Consider the following 20,995-nt stretch of genomic DNA (forward strand, 5'->3'; position numbering starts at 1 on the left):
TGCGGCTCAATGCCGTGTTGATCATTGGCAGAGTAACAGATTGTGGTTGCATTCGACATCCAACTTAATCATAAGCACTAGCAACCGTACTGAATATGCAGGGTGCAAATCAACCGGTGGGTAAATTGACTTGGGGCGATATGGTGGAAAAGGACTGAATCTCACTCAGGCGCTTCATCCAGTAATGTTCCACCAGAACCGACACCGATCCGAGTTTACAGGATCGGAAGTTATCGCAATATCTTGCAATCCCAGGTTCATCACGAGCCCATCTTTCGCGTATTGCTCCCAGTCAGTAGTATTGATTTCAGTTGAACTGGGAAAGCCTTGCTTCACGAATGTAAGGAGATAATCCTGCATTGTTAATGCGAGGCTCTCGTTGAATATGCCCAGTTCCGCGTCTGGCTGGGAATGGTCGTAGAAATTGAAGGCCACATCTTGGGCATGCAACCCCGGTGGCACGCTGAATACCGACGCATATGAGGTGTCGAACACTGTATCGAGGTAGAGGTTCTTGCATTGGAAGAATGCATCGCTCATCAAAGTAGATGTTCGCTCTAGGGGACTGCTATATCCCAGTGTCTCTGATGATGAAGCGTTGTAGACGGGGGGATACCAATCTTGGGCGATGCGATCCACAGTTTCGGGCGCTAGACCTGGGACATAAGTCTGGATAATGGATTGGAAGGCAGAGCTGTTCATGCCGACTGGTGGGGTGAAAGTCAGCCCTTCGTTGGTTGCGTGGCTTGTCATCACGCGGACGTTCTTCCATTTGAAATTAGGATCAAGCAGAAGCCGGCTGGGAAGATCCGTTATGAAGCTGTTGTCGACGACTGGCCCATATGTGAACGTTCCATATATCGATGTGGTGGCGATTTGGTAGGCGTTTGCAGTGATCAACTGATCTGACGGGAGTTGACGTGCTTCTTCAACAGAGGTCACGTTCAGTAACTCCAGGAAGTCGCGTAGGCTCGACTTTTGCTGTTGGACCGATTGGGTATACCACCCTGGACTTTGGATGATAGCCTGCTGAAAAGGCAGGTCTCCCTGACCCCTGTTGTCATTGCCCCCATACGCTGCCAATTGATGGACGATAGATCCACCTCCCGCAGACTCACCCATGACAGTCACTCGATTCGGATTACCGCCAAACAGGCTAATATACTCCTTCACCCACTCCAGCGCCAACCGTTGATCATGAAGCCCAGCATTACCCATACCCTCGCCATCAGACAACCAGCCAAATGCTCCCAGCTTCGAAGGTTAGCCACACCAAACTTGAACACAAATCAACAATTGGGTCGGATCCCACTCACCCGATAGTTCACCGCAACATACACAAAATCCTCCCCAGTCTCTAATCCCCTCTCGAAAAGCCCCGTTGGCAGCACCTCCGTCTTGTCGCCATAAGCAAACCCTCCACCATCGAACCAAACCAGCACCGGCGCAGTTGCGGATGGCTTCTCAAAAACACTTTTAGGCACGACCACATCCAGGAACAGACAATCTTCCGTTATCCTTGAATCTGCGGGTGGCCAAGCAATCGGATAATCGCTCACATCATCGGACCCGTTGAACGGCGTGCCAAGCAGAACGCTTTCGACGAAGGGGACCAAGATATCTGCCGACCATATAGGTATCCCTTGGGGACAGACGCGTCCAACGGAGCCGGTTTGAATCTCGGTTCTGTTAACTGATGGAGGAAGTGGTGGACGAAAGCGCCGAGTGGTTGTCGGCGGGGCGGCGTAGCGGATGTTGCTGAAGTTGTAGGCTTGGGTTGATTGCTTGGACAATCGGGCCAAGTTAGGATACGTGAGTGCTAGTAGTTTGGTAAAGGTAAAACTTACATCGAGAGTAAATGCCTGGTGAAGCTCATATCCCAGATCTACGATAGGTAAAGACGTGTTATATGCATATGATGGGGTGATAGAGGAGAGAAGAGTGAGGGGGAGTATATAGCTTCTCTTGCCGAGATGCATGGTAGGCAACCAAACAGCTGGATAATGATTCCCAGCGAACAATATGAAATTCTGCGTGTGATGATTGAGATTGTGAACTGTCTAAATCCGAAGCGAGTCGACGAAGGAGTGAAATTTAGTGCTGGGGAACTCTTGGAGAAGAGTAAATCGGAGGATAATCGAGACGGTGTAGTTATGGTTCAATAGTATATGTCGGCGTCGCATTATCGCAACCTAATGACTCGACAGAGGGTCGCAATGATGGTATCTTGCATCTGGCATCCATAACTTATATGTACAAGATCAGCTAAGTAGCGGTTTATGTAGAAACCCAAGCATAAACCTCCTGAGACACATCATGGAACTGTGATGTTTTCGGCAACGCCATGCAACATCCGCAACCGAACCATCCTCCCGAATCCGGAATGTCACACACCGAGTAGGTTCCTTCCGCATCTTAAATCCGTCAGCAGCGCCACAAATAATTACAAGCCATTTGACATATGAGCAAATCCATTCAATACCACTATACTATGTTCACAATTACCAATCATACCCAAAATCCAACCCATCTCATTCATCTACAAATCATCCACCTCCCTTATCCCCACCCCGAACATGCCATTCGACTCCACCGCACTCTCGTCCTTCAATTTCTCCGCGGTCTCTACGCCCCCAGCAGGAACCTTATACTCAAATCTCTTCCCTGGTGCGGGTGTCTTCCCGCCCGGTAGCTGGTACGGAAAAGGCAACCACTGAGGTAGGAGGCCCAACTGCACGAGAACTGTCGCTTGGTCCCATGCGATGTGCTCGTGGTAGAGCCGGTCGCCGCGGATGTTGACGACGGAAGTGAAGGGGATGCGGAGCGGTTTGTGGGTTGGGGGGATACCGGGGATTCTGTCACAACCTTGTCAGCTACTACTACTTATGTGCTTTGTTCAATATGTAGGAGCATATTGAGAGGTGAACATACAACCAATCTACCTCCTTGTCATGTGTAAAGGAGAAAATAAACTCGTCCACGACGCGATCAATACCCACAGTACGACTTATCAGCTCTAGGGCGGTGTCGTCGGGGTTATTGAAGATAAAATGATGGAGGTAGAAGTTGCTTAGTTTGGCGCGGCCGATGCCGCCGGTCATCTATGCTTGTCATTGGTATGAGGATAACTGACGGGGCAAGTAAGTGGCTTACTGTCGGGATATGGTTCACGTATGGTTCTTGAACCATCGTGGCCATGGTCTTCTCGACTGACCGAACATCGAATTGGTAGTACGTGTGCTCGGCCCAGATCTTCTCCAGGTCGAAGTATGGCCCGTTCAGATGGGTTTTGAGGAAGGTGAGGGAACGGGTATGTGCTACGCTGGCGGTGGAGTATTTGAAATCCAGGTGGCCAGGGATGATGAAGCCTGGAGAGGATACGTCAGGGTAGACGTAGTTAGTACCATTGGTAGTGGGTGCTTGGGATCCCGGGATGTGTGTGAGGGATGGAATGTTGGAGGCAGCATCCCAGATGCTGTGGTATACTGTTGCTGCAAATTGATTGGTGCCGCTGATGTGGTCCAGCAGTGAGTGGATGAGTGTTGGGGCGTAATCGGATTGAGAGCCGTAGACTAGGCATTCGGATTAGTCTGCTTGAAGGAAGCTATGGATGGAATGAGTATAGACCTAATATGCCAAATTTCTGCTTGTTATTGCACTCAGGCAGGGCGATTAAGCCAGCGATCGCGCTGTCAACTCTGACCGACAGTAGAGAAGCGTTTGCGCTAGAATCTATGTCGAAAGTGATCTGGGCAACTGCATAGCTTTCCTCGGCCCACTTTTGAAGTGGCTCTGGGTCTAGACTGGTGTTCTTGCTTTGGCATTCTGTAACATTGGCTGGTCTTATCAGTACCAGGCCTGGTCCCTGTCCGCACCGTGACAGAGGGGGCTGAAGGATGATGTTGTCGCCCAGGTTGACGCGCGGCGCGGATGGGAGGGATGTGGAGTTCGAAGTCATTATAGATGGGGAAACACTGGCACCACACGCGATACTTCAGGACCGGAAAGTATGTTGCAGGGAGAAATGACCTCTGGTGGAAGTTTCATGCTGCAATCTTGGCTATCGGCACGGCGGAACGCGCCCCGCAGTCTGCGGGGTTAGATCCGAGATTCTGCTGCGGCACTTATCGTCGGTTGTCTATCGCGATTTGTTGCGGCTGTGGAGGATTGTTGCACAGTTTACTACCTGGATTCAACCTAGTAGGAAATGCTATGATACCCAATATCCTAGCACAAACCGGGCATCTGTTTTGATATGTGATTTGCTCAATGGAGAAAAGAGGACGATGGTGCCATTTACTCAAATGTTGAGTTACTGGTCAGGTATGAGAATTAGAACCATAGATAATCAGACTGGAGTACGATTGCTCTTCCTATCCTTCTCTTCTTTCGTTGTAACCACGACATATCCTACGATCAGTCCATAGGTATACCACTACAGACTGAACCATTGATTGAAAACATTGTCAGGGTCATACTTTGCTTTGATGGCTTTCAAGCGGTCGACATTTTCACCATATATGACTGACAGTTCCTCATCAAAGGCGAAATTGATGTATCTAAATTCAACCATAGAAGTTAGTTTTGCAAACATACCTAGAGGGGGCACATACACTGCTGGTGAGTCCAATCCATCAGTAGACCGCCATAAATCACGCATTTTAGATGCCCACTTTCTCGCGTCCGATTCAAGGCTATCATCGAAATACCACGCTATAGCCATCGCGTTGAAGTTTACCTTGTTTCTCCAGGCGTAAGCTGACGAATCCTGCCCAAAGAAACGCGTCTTTTCGAGTGGAAACGCCTCCAAGAGGACCAGACTTTGACCGGTGCCACCCAGGGAAACGAAAGCAACATACTCCTCCCAGGCCTCTTTCCAAGTGCTGCTAACCATCCGGCTAAGTCCGGCAGAGTATGGAATTCTGAACCCACTCTTTGAACAGGCTATGCTGGACGCATCAGTCCAGTGAGCGTACTCAGTTGCCATCGTGGTGTCATTAGTTGGACCTAGGTCGAAGAAACATGAGAATGCAGCTCGCCCTTTGTCTTCGGTACCGTAGTAATATAGCATTAGAGAAACCATAGGTATATTGTCTGGTTCACCACTGGTCATAAAATATAGAAAGACGCTCATCTCCGGTTCTAAAGTTATTCTGTCCATTGTTTCCACCAAGGCCTCCAATTTGTCGGCAGAAAAGACAAGTTGCCCCGTCCAGGCGGCTTTGCCAGAAGCTAGAACCGGGTATGATTTCATCTTTGCGGACGTGACAATGCCAAAATTAGGGCCAGCACCGCGAAGAGCCCAGAAGAGATCTATATCTTTCGGGGTTATTGTATGCAGGCAACCGTCAGCCATGACCAGATTGAGAGATATTATATTGTCGATTCCGAGGCCGACCATGCCCATCAGGCTACCATATCCGCCCCCAAGAAGAGCGCCCAGAGCTCCAATACAGTTGCAATTGTTTGTCTGAACTAAAGCGTTATTCTTGGATGAAGCCTCAATCACCTGAGCAACAGAGGCGCCGCCTCCAACAACCACATCTCTCCTGTTCTTACTGAAGGTGACTTCATCAAGCTGTTTGAGATAGATGAGCAATCCATCCTCGTCCAGATGCAGCGTTTGTGACCACCCATGCCCACCACTCTGGGCTAGGAATGAGATATTGTTTGAAATACAATATGACACCTATTGTACATTTAAGATTAGCTGTTGCAAGTTATCTTATGCATCCGTAACAAAAGAGCAACCTACAATTGCCGCCACATCCTGCTCAGTAGCTGGTGTGACCACAACGCCGGGCGTAGGTGCGTTGGACTTGATCCAGCGCTCATGATCGATTGCATCCCAGCTAGATATAACAGCCAACTTTGACAGTTGTGGCCCCAATTGCTCGCAAACCTCTGCAAGATACAAAGCCCAGGGCTGATATGCAACAACTGATAGAAGAAGGGCAAGTGCGAATGGATCTCTCATGATTTATGAATCTGTCGCTTTATACCAATAACTAGAAAGCACGAAATTATTGGAAGTGACACAGGAAAGCCTTTAAGCGTTGCTAGTGATGGATCCCTTAGCTGCGCCAGTAATAACGTGTACCAAGTAGTGGGAGAGAAAAGCGGCTATTGCATATCCGAGCTAACGTCATTATTGCTATCCCCAATGTTTACCATTCACACCCCGCTTAGGTGTCCTTCTATTGGATGTGTTAGTCTCTTTGACATGTAGCAATCGCGATGCTAGCCTTGAGGGACTATGCCAAAGGCGAAGGCGTATAACACGTGGAGTCTGGAGCAGACACTAGTAGTGTCTGCTCCTCTTTCAGCAGCGGATATTAGCGAGAAATTCTAGAAGTGTGGTGCGCCATTTCACATGCTGGACCCTTTCAGCTTTAGAAACCGTTGTGGCAGGCCACACTAGGAGTAGCCAAGGTATACTTCTTAGTATAGTTACGGCAGAGGCGACATTAATAATTTGATGTGAGGATTCGGTACGAATGCACTCAGTGTGCCATTGTATTGCATTAAGAAGATATAAAAGCAATAAGTAGTGCAATGGGGTATACTTCGACAAATCCGATAATGACATTGAATTTACGGAGTATTCGCCCTCCTGGGGAGTGACGGACTGTTAGCCTGCGATGGCGGAGAGGACCGGCAGGAACCCCAGTCACGTGCCGTAAGAGCTATGATCACGTGTATTTGCCGGCGATCTCATTGTTTTCCGACAACAAACCAAAAACTACAGAGCTACTCCTGAATCGCATTACAAGAGGTACCCAGGTTGTGGTTCGAATTTTAGGGATTATTATCTTCTCCAGTGGCCTTCTTCGACTATCAAGTTTGCCCTGCCAATTGAGTCCGCATACCTCAAACAACCTGTTGGTCCTAGCTCTATCCTTGCCCATCGGACCGGTTTCGTGACAGCCTGAACGGAGCAAAATGAACGTCGAGTTCCAAGGGACCCTCTCCAACCTGGAGAATAAACTAAATGTGCTCATAAATAGCCTGACAACATCACCAACAGCTGCAGGCGCCCCCGCCGCTGCGATCGGTTTATTGGACGCCGACGACTCGCTGACCTCCGCCGTCGAGACTCTCCGACAACATCAGCAGAACTACGCCAAGATCTTACGGCTCCGTGAAGAGGCTCAGGAACTGGAAGATAAAGTCAAAAGCATTGTACGTGAGGTGATGGCCTACGAAAAGGAAATCATAACCACTTGTGGAGACGAGTCCGATAGCGATCTGGACTCCGAGGATGATTACTCGGATTACGACTCGGACGAAAACATGGACGGTGAAAAGCCTAGGTCTACTGGGTTACGGGGGATCAAGGAGGTGGACTACAAACTGCTTCTGGACTTTGCGCGGCGGATCAGCAAATACAATCACCAAGCGGCTGCCGATGCTGCAGCGACTGCAGAGGCCAAATCACGAGAGAGGTTGCAAGAAACCAAGGGACCAGACACAGAAATGACGGGGACAAATGGCAACCAGGATACGGAGGCAGCGGAACCGGTCGCATCTGTGACTAAAGACGCGACTAGTTGGCTTGACGAATCGGCGAAGATGACTCGCCAGGCTTATATGCTACCGTATCCAATGGAAGACCGCATTCGAATGGGGCTTATGGCGCAAATACAGCTTGCTGCTGCCGAGGGCCGCCCGGGATTTGAACCCGAGAAGGAAGTTGAACGTTTGATACGCGAGGCCGAGGGTGTAGGGATCGCGGATGCGATGCCGCAGGTCGACGTCGGCGAAGAAGCGCGTCATGCAGATGAGGCCGCAAAAGCAGCAGCGCATGCTGGATCCGCAGCAACAAGCGGATCTGGAATGGGAGCCGCGTCATTGCCAAAACCTAAGGCTACATTGGACTTGGATCTGTACGACCCGGATGAAGACGACGAATGATGCGATAGTGCTTACTGTAAACATAATGCAATACTTGAGACGACCAGCCAACAGCAGGCCTGTTGCTTCTGGGCATTCAAACGAGAAGAATTAATATCGGCTGCTAATTCACATCTTGTGTACTGACGACTTTGCTGTCCACTTCCTGAAACGCTTTCCATACAAGTAGAAGGGAATCGCGAAGAGACACCACAGGACTGCAAGCGACATGTTCAACATTATTGGTTTCACGAAGCCACTCTTTGCCACCCATGGTGTAATGAATTCGCTAAAACCATAACCCCAGACATTTTTGTTTACTGTGATCGAAACGAATATCGAGCCAGCAACGGGCTTATAGCTGTCCACTGCGTAGGTGCTAGTGATAGCCGGAATGGCAGCAACCTGGATACCAGCCGCAGTGTATCCTATTATAACAATGGCCTGACGGTATACCAATCAATTAGCTTTGTTGATACAATCATCTGGAACGAGGCAAACCACGAAAACTCACCCTCCAATCCCATTGATATTGATATCCAAATGCCACCACGAAATTCCCAATGATGGATACGATCACGTACGGTATGATTGCGGGTAATCTCATCTCTGGCTCTCGAATGCCCCGATTCCTTTTCGTGGCTCTCATTGAGATCCAGTCCGAGAGAGGTCCATTAGTCGCCAGTCCAATGAATGCTCCGATCCAGATTGCAAAGTTGAAGAAGCCGATCGTCTGGCTGGAAAAATTGTATGGAGGCCCGGAGAAAGCCTCGCTCTGGGTGAGGTTTAGGGTCAAAAAGACACTGGCCGACCAGGAGACATTGAAGGCAGCAAACTCAACAATGGGGAAACAGAGAAGCTTCCACGGAACCCAGAAGCTGATTAACAGGTTCTTCAGATTGTGGCCTTCTAGCTGCCATAATCTGAATTGCTGCTTTGACGGATAGCCTCTGCCAAGCCATGGATCTGTATCGCCTCTCTCTGTCGAAACATTCTCCTGATGGGTCGTTGCAGATGGCTTTTCTGGTTCCGAGCCAGTATCGGATGAATTTGACACCTCTTGCGGTTGGGTTTCCTCACTAGGGTGGATTCGGTGCCATTTGGTCTCTGGAAAGAGAAAAATGACGAGAATGAGCACCAGCCCCAACAGCCCGACGTTGAACCAGAAAAAGCTACGCCAGCCAACATGCTGAGCCATTGGACCAGCAATGATAGGCCCGACCTATAGGATCAGTCAGCCATGCAACCTGGCGGCTTATCTCTTATCTTACCATGAGCGAGCCGAAATAGAACGTGAAATAGAGTGTGTTAAAAGAACCTCTTTCGTGCAGAAAGATGGTATCTGCAATGATTTCTGGTTGAGATGTCTACCGTCATCTGTCAGTCTCAACTACTACTTCAATTATTGGGACACCAACCTCGGCAGGGCCAGCTCCGAAACCATTGAGGACACAGGCTCCCATATAACTACCATAGGACGTTGCCATGGCCCTCCAGATATTACTGGCCAAACAGATGAGAGTGGAGAATATCAAGACGGGTCTCCGACCATAGGCGCTCTGTATGGGAATCCTTCTTTTCGTCAGGCCGTTCGGTAATTGCGAAGTTGGTCTAAGGCTTACCAGAAGAAGTTACTGAATCCCAACCCTAGAATACACACACCAGTGAACTTGACCACGGCGGCAAGATCCGTGTCGAAAGCCTCCATCAATTGGGGAAACATTGGTGCCAAGGCCAAAGGTCCTAGACCCTGACTGAAAGAAACTGCAGTAGATAAGCAGATAACGGTCATCTTCCACGTTTTGCTCCAGTTCTGTGGCAATCCGATCAGCTTTCAGGTGTCATATTGGTCCAACTGCACTATTACCCACCAAGGGATCATGCGGGCTTTGCGATGGCTGCGGAACGAGAACACGATCTGACCGCGATGACGCTTTCACAAAGTGATGCGACCCAACATCTGCCATGATCTCTGTTCCGGGATAGAATTCAGTATTGAGCTCCCGCTCAATCCTCGAGATTATTAGCAGCGATCAGTTCCTGAAGATGTGTAACATACTGATGGAGAGTCTACACACCCATCCTTGTCAGTATTCCACATCTCAAGCAACAATCAGAAGAACCACATACCGCTTCATCATAATTCATCTCCATATTGAATTCCGGCACAATCAAAATCTTCTACTTCGAACGAGAGAGCCCTGAAAAGCCCTGCTTCCCTCAAAATCCTACAACCATCTCCCTCTTTATTTACCCCAGATCCCTAACTCTACCATCTACGCCAACACTCAGACCCTTCCCGCCCGACGCGGAATTCCCCCGGACCCCAACACCCCCATAGCCGACCCAAGGAACCCCAGACAAGCGATATGAGCCAAGAGCGGGGGTTTCCGAGAGGGACGCCCAAGATGAAACTAGCTGCTGTAGCCGACCCTCTGGAAACGGGTCCTTCATTGGTTCTTATAGCGCCTGCATGTTCTGTCAGGGAAATGTCTGTGCTGTGTTGAGACCCACTTCCCCGGATTTCATTCCTTCTCCACTTTCATTGCCGTTCGAGTTGGCGGGAATATGCCGCTGTGGGGTCTGATGGCTGGGTTTGACTACGTCAACGAATGGATTCTAGGTTTAGTCTCTTGAGTCCATTGACTTCGTAGGACGTACGTGGGTTGTTTATGCATTCATAGGAACAGGGAATAGATGGTGTCGGGTAGATGAAAGACAGGTTTTCTCCCGGTATCACTCCCGCTTTTCTTCTGTTGAACGGTACAACCATACTCTTTTGTAACAGGCTGCAAGTACCATCCAATCATACACTTTATTTTCGAAGTTTATTCAGCTTCGGCTCTGCCCAACTGCCGCAGCGGCACTCGACTGTATCCAGGATTCACAACTCATACAGAACAAAACAAACACCCTGTACACCTACCTACCTACCCAATCAATTCACTATAAATACATCCACTCCAGACAAATACACAAAAGTAGAACTACTTACCTACCTCTCCTCCCACAAATCCTTCAACCTCTGAATCTCCGAATCCGTCTCCCATCCCAAATCCGCCCCAATCCCACACAACAACTCCTCCACAACCTGCCTCTCCGGCTGCTTCTCCAGACATTGGCCCGCGGCGAACAGCAAAGCGGGCATATAAATCCTTGCGCAGCTCTGGGGCCTCGCCGCCGCAATCCCCACAATCTCCTTACATCTGTAATCCACCTCCTTCGTGACCTCCCTGTACCCCTGTAGACGGTCGAACGCAGTCGTGGGACTCGTGATTACGTCCGCCGGGCGATTGAGACATAGAGCTAGCCGACCGAAGTGGTATTGCTGCATTGTTGATGCGCAGGAGGGAAGGCTGTAGTAGACTTCCGGGCGGGGAGTGTGGAGGCGTAGGCATGGGCGGAATGTTTCGGGCATCCGGTCGACCCAGGATTGGAAGGAGACGGAGATGTTGAGCCAGGTTGTGGAGGTTGGTGGGTGGTTGGGGGGTGTTGTTGTTGTTGTTGTTGTGGGTGGTGCTGGTGGTGATTGGTGAGTGATGAGTTGGTCTAGCTGGGAGGTTCGGCAGTGGGCGAGGAAGTTGGTTAGGTTGGATAGGAGGTAGGTGAGGCTGTTGGAGGCGAAGTCTTCCGGGGTGGGGAAGGATGTGCTGCTTGATGGGTCGATTTCACCTGCCTCGGTGATGGAGAGGCCGGCTGCGCGCCAGAGGGGGAAGTTTGTTGGGTCGAAGTAGGTGGGGAGGCGGTTGAAGTAGGAAGCTAGGTAGTCTTGTCGAGCGAAATTCCAGAATGAGGCGTTGATTCCGTGGGGGAATCTGATTGGGGCATTGTGGGAGTTGCCGTAGAGATGGAGGACGGATTCGAATAGGGAGTTGACGCTGGTGAGATGTCTGTGTTTGCATGTAGGTCAGATATATGGATTCTGAGGGGTGTGAGTCAAGGGGTGCGGAGAACTATTTACAAATTCCATTTCTCTCCGGGCTCGTTGATGAGCTTATACATCGTGAGAATGGTTGCTGTGGCTAGCAAGGCCTCTGCCTTCCTCCATAAAGTATCATCTGTTGCGGAGGGAGGAGTAGTCTCTGCGTGGCGGTGCAGCCAATTGTTCACGATGTCGACTGGGCCTTCCAGAACAGCGGAACTGGACGGAGCTGCAAAGGATTCCGGCATGCTCGAGTTCATGCGCGCAATAGATAGATAGTAGTAATTGGCCGCCTTGAGATACCAGTCCACTTCTGGTGCGTTGGAGTACGTCTCCATGACTGCAGGGCTGGTAAACATGCCAATGCTTTCTGGACATGTTGCGCCCTTCATCTGGCCCAGATGTTTGGCTGCTAAAGCGGCCATCGAGTACCGCAGGTAAGCATCGTCTATCGCACGTATAGGAACGTAGGTCGTAAAGAACTTTCTGCTATCCGAAAGGTCCAGCCTAATTGCCATAGTCATGTTAGATCGCAGATTAGATACAATGCTGGGCCGTTACGAACCATGGGGCGATGTATTGCGAGTAATGGCGTATAAGAAAGGATACCTCATGCTCAGAATCGGTCATCAACTCCGATACTACCTCGTGGAAATCCTCCTTATCGCTTTGCACGGATTGGCCATCATGAGATGATAATTTATCATGAGCCGCTGCATGCTCTTCATGATAAGTCATGGGCGCATCCCCGTGGGAGTGGAGTCCATCGTCAAAAGGGCTACTATGACTGTGAGAGACGTGAGCGGCACGAGTATGCAAGCCCGACAATGATTGTTCACGCGCTGCAGTAGCAACAGCATTAGTGTCAGAGCCATGCTGAGTGTCTGCTTGGATTTGGTTTTGACGTCTTGAATCCGCTATGGGTGAAGCAAAAAAGGCCTGGCTAGCATCGGCGGACTGGTCGGCTGCAGTTGTTTCGGCTACATGAGTGCGTATGGGCTCCTTCGAAGCATCATTTCTAGTTGCACTTCCTTCAATATTGGACGGACTATCTCTCGTCACCTGGCCCGTGTGAGCAGCAGTCAAACATTATGGACTATAGTGCATGCGAGAACGAGTAGCCATACACTCAGTGTAATGTACTCACTTTATTTGGACTATGCGAAGCATCCCTTCTGGGATTACTTTCCTGATATGGGGCATATCGACGCCGAACAGAGGCACCTTGATCGATGAACTTCCGAGTTTGGACATATCCCGGGCATTCAACTCCGGCATTGGTGCAGCGCTGGCACCTAGGACGCGTCTCGTCGCACTAACATAGTCAGACTGACGCAGCAAGATGACTGAAAGAGGTGATGCCAACCTTGAGATGGCGCTTCTTACATCGCTCACACGCCTTGTTTGATGGAACTCCCGGCATCGTGTACTGTTGGTGTGGCGTCAAGCGAGGAGTCAAGGCTAGGGTTGGGGGCGAAGCAAGCACTATTACTCAGCCTAGTGAGACAATTAATATAATCAGACCACTGGGTTTATACACCTACGTAAGTTCCAATGTACAATCGACATATCTAGTTCCGGGTAGTTGAGCGAGGGAGCTTTCGTCGTCGCCGAGCTTGGCACGCCGGGATCGGCTCCGGGAATCGTTCGGAGAAACGTCGGCACGGCTATCCGTCGCCGGTACTTCTGGCCGGCTGTAGCCGCAACGTCCATCCATGGCTTGCTGTTATTCTAGAGAGGGAAGCTATTGCGGTCTCATCTCAGTACTTTTCCTAATCGGATTTCATGCATGCATCTGCTTGCAGTCAAATGTCGGTTAATCGAAATTTGGGGAAGACGCCTCCGCAAAAACGAGCGTGATCAGTGGTGTCTGTGTGTAACCCAACTACACCGTGGCTAACATATGCAAGTTCATCAGCATGACTGATTACTAAGAGCACCACTCTTCACCGTTTAATTATTACTCACATCCATCAGTGCTCCCTTTAGATCGAGCCATAGCAGCTACTCTCTCCTCAGTTTCCTCCCATCACTATGGGAGATGAGACCCTGGAGGACGCCGCCCCGAGCGCCGCAGAGCGGCAAGCTGTATACGAAAAAGGCTTTCGTATCTGGAAGAGCCTTTATCTTCACGCGACACAAGAATCTAGCTTTCCAAGGACATGCTTTGATATCCAGCCAATTCTTACAAAGCAGCCTCAATTTCCAAATGACTTGGATCTGAAAGCTTCTTACAACCATCTCTTTGTTCAAGGTACATCAACATGGAAGGGATCAGAGGATTGCAATATGCCTTCCCAGGAACGGCACCTGCAGATTCCTGTTTCGATTAAATGTCCTATTCCTCTTAGCTTATCAGCCGATATAGATGAAAGCTATCTGGAATGGTTCACTTTGGAGGAAAGTCATATCGCAGTGTTAATGTGTGCGTGGAGCTATACCCTTTCGGCTCGCTGGGCTGAACTCATGCCCGAGGCTATACTCGCATATACGGAAGGCACAGCATACAATAGCGACGGATCCGGAGATCAAAATTCTGTTACGGTAGATATAGGGGGCGTTGACGATGATGCAGTGAGGTGGTGGACTGCTATTTTAGCAATAGGAGGGTGGGAGGCCTACATTGTGGCTGGGGAAAACAGATATCGATCCCCTTGGTCAACTAATCTTCCAGCGGAACCGATTTTTAGCATCGCCAATCACAGCAGAAAAGGTCCCTACTTCGGAACACCTATCTCAGATACAACTGCCCTGGGCTTACTATGTGATTATTGCGCGCTACATGGCATTGTGGATCAGGGCTATGCAGCATTGTCAGCCGTCCTACTTCTTCCAATGGTACATGACAACAGAAAGACTGTCCAAATTCCGCGACCAATACAAAGGCACAAACCCAACCACAAACTCAACCGTAAGGCCAAGTCATCAAAGCTCACTTCCCACCTTGACCTTGCCTGCATCCAGGAAGTCAATAATCTTGATAAACTCCTCACCATGAGCTGCAATACGAAAGGGATGCGCTCGCTGCTATCGAGCATATTCTACGAGTCAGGGATAGCTTGCAATGTTGTAAGCCCATGGCTGCAATCTATAACTGCTGTTGTAATTTCCGTCGCAGACAAACGCATTCTCACCCATATGCTAATGAGACGAGTCCCTCACCTTGCATTTTTATGGCTAGGTGGAGCAGTTTTGAACATTCAGGAGCACATCTTATATGAGGGAAAATTCGGACTAATTCCTACCGAGCTACATGCTGCAGTGTGGTCTGGAACCACGCAATCATTCATGCAGGAGCCTATTCATCCTGCAACAAATGGTCATATTCGGCGCTCTGACGAATGCCGACTTCTTTATTTCATTCAGGAGGAACATCACACCCGATGGCCTATATGTCAGTGGACGCCGTTCGGCGTCACGGCCCTGCAAGACACTGAGATCGATGTCCGTCTGCATGCAGACTGTGCTGGGCATTGCCTTCAGTATGCGGGGTGGAAGTGGACTTGCCAGAATGGTAGGGTGGCATATCAAATGTCCGACAACACTCCTCCTCCAAACCTCCCCCCCGAAGAGCCAGTGGTGACAAATGTCACAATCGACTACCAAGGTCTTAATCATGGTGACGAGGGTGTATCAGAAAATGCAACTCGGAGCATCTTCGGCTGGCTCCGAGTTGAGGGATTCCCTCCCAATGAAAAGAAGATCCACGATTGGATCTACATCGATGAGTCCGATTATGAGCACCCATGATTCTTAACTTGGATTTCAGTCGCGGTCTCCCGCGAGCGTTCATCATTCCCGGGAATGAGGGGCCAAAAGGCCGCCTACCACAGATGCTTGCGGGAGATTAAAGTTTACAGGTAATAGATAAATATAAATATAATTTATATTAATTATATTATTACCAGAGTATAAAATCTCAAGCTGAGAATTAGTTATTAAAACTTTATTATATAGAGTAATATCAGTTCATAGCTGGCCAGTCTGTAAAATATACTGATTCTAACTGATATAATTAATAATATTTAAGAGTCTATAACTTTATACAGACTGCTTATTATAGTAGAATTCTGTGAAAAATATAAAATATATATATATATATATCCCGGCTATATTATCTTATGATAATTACTAATATATGACTGGCTGTGTAACATAATCTGATTAATCTCTATAGTTAAGACTCAGTCTTAAAAAATCAACAGTCTTTCCATTGCCATGTATGGTTGGAAGAAGTAGCACAACTGACAATGCTGCATAGTACTGCTCTACTATGTTATACAGATTAGCAAAGATTAGAAAAAAAGCACAAAGCCGTTTCAGGTATGGACGTACCGAAAGACAGAAACTAGTAATGTTAATATCTGAATTTGATTATCGGGTCCGCAAACCGGAACATGTCGTTACCAACTGTAATATAGGACTCCCAAATCTCTCCAGGAGCCATGATAGCAGCCCACTCCATCATGATTAGCCCCCACATCTATCACCACGGAATCTCGATCTTCGGGTTCGTTAGTATTGTATGCTTCGCTGTCCGTATACTTGAGTAGGATGACGGGCATGAGTTCAGCCCAACTTGCCGAAAGGAAATACGTCCACGCGCTCACGAAGACCGTGATATGACTCGCTTCTGTATTGAACCATTTCAGAGCTTTGGCCCGGATTCGCATCTATATTGATGTACTGTGAATAGAGAGATGACTATAGGGCAATTTCAGATACAAGTCACTTGGAAAGTGAGGCTTGTTTAGATAAGTAGCTGAATGTGAGAGCATGTCCAAAGAAAGTTGAATACATGTGTAGAATGGAGATAAAGACTTTTCTGAATATGAAAGTCTATTTCGTATACAGCTTGCTATTCGGCGGTGCTTGGACGGCATCCTTTAGATTGTAATTATCCGTAACGAAAGTGTAAAGACGAGAGTTGTCAAGGCTGAACCAGAATACTCCTTTTCGTCTGATGCGACCACTTTTCCAATTGGTAAGTAAACACTGGCCTCTGTGTTGTGGCAGATGGGGGGGGTTGGCATTCACTTAGCATCGGTAATGACCCGCCCGCGCCTAAACATTTCTTTCGGACGGCGCGTTCCGTCAGTTGATGTACTTCTCACATCACAACACTCCCAAGTCGGTGACCAGAGTTTCTTGAAGCATCATCCGTTTCTCTTCAATTCCTTCGAGCATTGTTCCACTACAAGGTCTACACGATGCCGCCTAGCACTAGAAGCCGTGTTGTTCTAGAGAGGTTATACAAAACCATCATGGATTGGAAGAACGTGGTGCCCAAAGACGGCCACGTAGATATTAGCCAGCTGACGGATGTTGAATATGAGCCCCTATTCGACTTTCATGACCTGGAACACAGTGCGGAGTGGGACCGGTTGTTATGTCCCCCTTTTCTATTCGAGCCTATGGAATCGAGAAAGCTGGAAGAATCCCCACTCGATCCGGCTGAGGCCAGAGCATTTTTCGATATCGATAAGAACAAACCTCTTTTCCCTCTGGGGCCTATGGACCGTGTCGAGCAAATTTCCAGCCTCCTCGAAGACCGGGCCACGACTGAGGCTGAGTCTGAGCAAGGCCTGCAGGTAGTTGAGTAAGTTTTGCTCCTCTCTGAATCACACATTTCCTAACTTTATTACGAAACAGATCGCCGTTCTCGACTTTTTGGTTAGACGCCCTCCTCTCATGGCCCTATGGCAAATCCGACTGGTGGGATACGCAATGTGTCAGGGAACCATGTCCGAAAGCAGGGAAGGTTTTCCCTCATCTGGCCTTCCACCTCATTGATGAGAAAGCGGCCCGGGATGGCTCGATACTCTTTTCGGAGTTCAGTGCTCTCGTTATAGCCATGAGAGGCCGGGCGAACCAGAGGAAGGTGGACTCGGAGGACAAGCGGGAAGAGCTTTGGAAAAACGATGGCGAGGGCAAAGAAGATTATCCGTATCTCTTCAAAGATGAAGAGTATTTTCCTGTCCTTGTGGTGTCCTGTGTCCTGCCGCAACACGCGAGACTTCTGACGGCTTGTATGAACCAGCGAAAGTTGGTGATCAGGCAATCAAAGCTGTATAGTTTTGAACATAAAAAGACAGCACCGGTGGACTTTTTTACCCGTTTGTTTCTCAGCAAGCCACTGGAACCACGGAGAGAGGCTGAGTTCGGGGTTTTGGGGCCGGAAAAGGGAGGAGGGTGAGCACCATAACGTGGGGGTAATTTGGTACTGCTCGTGCGTTGATTTTTTACCTTGCTACATCGCAAGCATTGTTGACATTTGTCTGATGATATGGATTAAGGATTTGGGTCAAGTCTATTACGGGGTTACCTACAATCGGGTGCGAACAGGGTTGTCAGTGGCCATGGTTTTGCATATTGATGCCAAGAGATACTGACAAATTACGAACAATAATCCCTTCGGGCTAAATATTTACCCCATGATTTGATTTTCCTTTACCTAGAAGAAGTCAAGTCGGATATCCTTCGCTCTTAGAACCGGGAAGATGCCAGAGTATATAGTCAATCAGTGGTTGCTCATGCTCGGGGGCAAATCCAAGTCCCGAGTACCCCAGTCGCTCTCCGTAGGGCCTAGCTCAAGCTCGAGGGTCCCTCCATTGAGAAAAAAATCATGGCTGATCCAATTCTTCGTCCAGGCTTGGCCGTCCCGCTTGGCACTCTGGATATAGATTGATTTATACGTGGGGTCGAAGTTCACATTCCGGATCGTGGCGACCTTTCCAGTCTGCTTGTTTTGTAGACTTATTTCCTCGAAGAATGGAGGGCTGATGAGATACACGTCCTGTCCATGGACTGGGAACAGACCCATCATGCTAAGCACCGCGAACGCGCCCATGGCTCCACCGTCGTCGTTGCCTGGAATGCCGGAGACAGAGGTGTTGAACTGGGAAGGAATGTAGTAGTGAGCACGTTGAGTCGATAGTCCGGGCCGTCCGGAGTAGTGAAATTGGAACACGGTGAGGAAGGCCTGTTCGTCACCAACGTAAAGAAGACCTGAGTCATGCAGATAAGAAAGGCGGGAAGTGAAAGTCTGTGGTCCGCCTAAACGTGTGACCAATGCAGCCATGTCTTGAGGTACGAAGCTTTGAAAAAGTCCATTAGCTTAGTGAAGATGGACAAAGATGAGTAAAACTCACAATGAATAGAGCCAAGCGCTTCCCTCATACGTCTCGTGCCCGTCCGCGCTCAGATAACAAGAAGTGAAATTCAGTAGAGGGCTGCAGAAGATGGGATCTTGATAGCCCCAGGTGCCGTTGGGGTATCGAGGCTGAAGGAATCCTGTAAAGTTAGTATCCTTCCCTTGCAGGTACGATTTCTGGTCGTCTTTGAACATGTTCTGCCAGTTATTGGCACGTAGCATGTACGTTTCGTAGTCACTTTGATGACCCAAACGCTGGGCCATCTGAGCAATACAAAAGTCATCGTACGCATATTCGACAGTCCTGGAGATACTGCGTGTATGCAGCCCAACACCGTATGGATCAAAATCATCAGTCGGAATATAGTTGAGTGTTTTCCAGCTAGTTAGTCCGCCGCGACCTTCGACATTCCAGTTCGCGGGCTCAACCTCCGCATCTTTCACGACAGCCTCATACGCCGTAGACCAATCAATGTCGCTGACATTCTTCAGGAGAGCATCGGCAAGAAGAATGTCCGCATTTGACCCTCCCTGAGTATATCCCTTACCTAAAGACATACGGCAGTCAGGTAAGTAGCCTTCGTGGCGATAGATATCCACCAGGCTTCTCATCATTCTAGACTGAGACAGTGGATCGGCTAGCGTCAGAAGCTGATGAACGCCTCGAAAGGATTCCCATATACTAGCGATTTGTGAGTAGGATATTCAGTTATTCCGAAGGGCCACTCACCAGTAATAGCTGTCATAATACGGCTCATCGCTCTGCCAGAGTGGGTTCTCTCCTGTATAGTCCTGCGGGCTTATCATTGCACGATACATTCCGCTCCAGAACACCTCCTGTAGATCGGATGAGGCATTGCCCGGATTGACACTAAAGACATTCAGTTTATCCCTCCATGCGGCCTCTGCTGCGCTCACGGTACCAGCAAAGTCAAAGTTGGGCTGTTCTTTTTCAGCGTTGGCGCAGGCCTGCTCTACGCTGATGAAGCTCACACCTACTCTTGCCATCAGAGCCTGGTCATTTGTTGACATATTAAATCGGGTGAATGTGCTAGCAGAGAGGGTCGCGGCGGTGTTGCTCCCGTCAGACGTGAGTGAAATCGTTGTCTGCCCTTGACCGGCGCGATTGTTGGACCACACACCAGTGTCTCGAACGTCACCACCTTTGAAATCTACGCAAAAATGGAGATCATACGTTCCAATACCGAAGCTGGGGCTGAATGTACCATTTCCAGTTAAGCGACCTGTTGACGGATTTACTGTGGCCGTTCCATTTGTGCGCGACTGTGGAAGATCCATGAGATCAACGAGGACCACAGGGCTGAGCGACTCGGTGGTCGCGTTGTCGAAAGTGAACCGATAAAGAGCCGAATGGTTTGTGACGGTCATCTCTGCAAATACGCCGCTCTGCAGAGTAATGCCAAAGTATCCAGGGCGCGCTTTTGGCGAGCCTTTTGTCCAAGGAATCCCCCGATCAGACTGTTGCCATGTACACTTATCAAGAGCATCATTTGGACAACCTGGGTGCACAAAAATGGGAAAGTTGCCTAAAGATGGCGACTAAAAGGGGTAGTCAGTATTAACAGCACATCCTTGCAGCGAGATGACTCACGCCACCAGTTCCATCGTCATGCATGTGCGAGAACCCCGAGACGTATGTAGTGTCATACGCAAAACCGGCTTGGTTTTCACCAATGGTATCTGCTACCGCTTTTGCCATTCCTGAACTCTTGTTAGGGGCATGAAAGCCATCTGGCAGGTTGGACCTTCTAACCAAAGGGTAGAGTTGCCCCTGCAAATGAGTGACCTATACCACTATATCAGCCTGGCGACTTTAGATAATCTCAAAGGAATATTCTTACCTCCATTGGAGGTGCCGATCAGTGGATTAACGTAGTCTAGTACATCAAAGCTCGAATTACTGCTCTCTTGCCCAGTAACAACCCAGGCTAGAAAGACTGCTGGGATGGCGCTGTGGACCTTTCGTGACACGAGCATTTTGGCAGAACAATAGCTTCAACTCTAGC

General features: G+C 49.0%; 9 protein-coding genes across 9 annotated transcripts; 3 read left to right on the top strand and 6 right to left on the bottom strand.

The window, feature by feature from the left end:
- Positions 1-174: 174 nt before the first annotated feature.
- Positions 175-1,979, bottom strand: An08g08290 (uncharacterized protein; the record flags this gene model as incomplete). Its single annotated transcript, XM_059749230.1, has 2 exons — positions 175-1,254; positions 1,317-1,979. The coding sequence occupies 2 exons, from the start codon at positions 1,977-1,979 to the stop codon at positions 175-177; spliced, it is 1,743 nt and encodes a 580-aa protein (XP_059601233.1).
- A 560-nt stretch (positions 1,980-2,539) lies between these two features.
- Positions 2,540-3,958, bottom strand: An08g08300 (uncharacterized protein; the record flags this gene model as incomplete). The annotated part of the gene is made up of 4 exons (XM_001392906.3): positions 2,540-2,855; positions 2,932-3,101; positions 3,154-3,572; positions 3,628-3,958. 4 exons carry the CDS (start codon positions 3,956-3,958, stop codon positions 2,540-2,542), a joined length of 1,236 nt encoding a protein of 411 aa, XP_001392943.1.
- Positions 3,959-4,435: 477 nt separating this feature from the next.
- On the bottom strand, positions 4,436-5,977 carry An08g08310 (uncharacterized protein; the record flags this gene model as incomplete). The annotated part of the gene is made up of 3 exons (XM_001392907.1): positions 4,436-4,559; positions 4,614-5,689; positions 5,756-5,977. 3 exons carry the CDS (start codon positions 5,975-5,977, stop codon positions 4,436-4,438), a joined length of 1,422 nt encoding a protein of 473 aa, XP_001392944.1.
- Positions 5,978-6,942: 965 nt separating this feature from the next.
- On the top strand, positions 6,943-7,914 carry An08g08320 (uncharacterized protein; the record flags this gene model as incomplete). The annotated part of the gene is made up of 1 exon (XM_001392908.3): positions 6,943-7,914. The coding sequence occupies one exon, from the start codon at positions 6,943-6,945 to the stop codon at positions 7,912-7,914; it is 972 nt and encodes a 323-aa protein (XP_001392945.1).
- A 108-nt stretch (positions 7,915-8,022) lies between these two features.
- Positions 8,023-10,047, bottom strand: An08g08330 (uncharacterized protein; the record flags this gene model as incomplete). The annotated part of the gene is made up of 8 exons (XM_059749232.1): positions 8,023-8,337; positions 8,408-9,115; positions 9,165-9,260; positions 9,312-9,396; positions 9,516-9,724; positions 9,765-9,906; positions 9,953-9,963; positions 10,024-10,047. 8 exons carry the CDS (start codon positions 10,045-10,047, stop codon positions 8,023-8,025), a joined length of 1,590 nt encoding a protein of 529 aa, XP_059601234.1.
- Positions 10,048-10,721: 674 nt separating this feature from the next.
- Positions 10,722-13,532, bottom strand: An08g08340 (uncharacterized protein; the record flags this gene model as incomplete). The annotated part of the gene is made up of 8 exons (XM_059749233.1): positions 10,722-10,764; positions 10,828-10,839; positions 10,893-11,783; positions 11,855-12,322; positions 12,381-12,877; positions 12,963-13,110; positions 13,211-13,312; positions 13,360-13,532. The coding sequence occupies 8 exons, from the start codon at positions 13,530-13,532 to the stop codon at positions 10,722-10,724; spliced, it is 2,334 nt and encodes a 777-aa protein (XP_059601235.1).
- A 317-nt stretch (positions 13,533-13,849) lies between these two features.
- On the top strand, positions 13,850-15,565 carry An08g08350 (uncharacterized protein; the record flags this gene model as incomplete). The annotated part of the gene is made up of 1 exon (XM_059749234.1): positions 13,850-15,565. The coding sequence occupies one exon, from the start codon at positions 13,850-13,852 to the stop codon at positions 15,563-15,565; it is 1,716 nt and encodes a 571-aa protein (XP_059601236.1).
- A 1,514-nt stretch (positions 15,566-17,079) lies between these two features.
- Positions 17,080-17,974, top strand: An08g08360 (uncharacterized protein; the record flags this gene model as incomplete). Its single annotated transcript, XM_059749235.1, has 3 exons — positions 17,080-17,414; positions 17,468-17,844; positions 17,907-17,974. The coding sequence occupies 3 exons, from the start codon at positions 17,080-17,082 to the stop codon at positions 17,972-17,974; spliced, it is 780 nt and encodes a 259-aa protein (XP_059601237.1).
- Positions 17,975-18,335: 361 nt separating this feature from the next.
- An08g08370 (uncharacterized protein) lies at positions 18,336-20,966 on the bottom strand (the record flags this gene model as incomplete). Its single annotated transcript, XM_059749236.1, has 6 exons — positions 18,336-18,912; positions 18,967-19,650; positions 19,699-20,528; positions 20,581-20,669; positions 20,743-20,775; positions 20,831-20,966. The coding sequence occupies 6 exons, from the start codon at positions 20,964-20,966 to the stop codon at positions 18,336-18,338; spliced, it is 2,349 nt and encodes a 782-aa protein (XP_059601238.1).
- Between the last annotated feature and the right edge of the window lie 29 nt (positions 20,967-20,995).

Source organism: Aspergillus niger, assembly GCF_000002855.4.
Source record: "Aspergillus niger supercontig An08".
Classification (NCBI taxonomy): Eukaryota; Fungi; Ascomycota; class Eurotiomycetes; order Eurotiales; family Aspergillaceae; genus Aspergillus; species Aspergillus niger.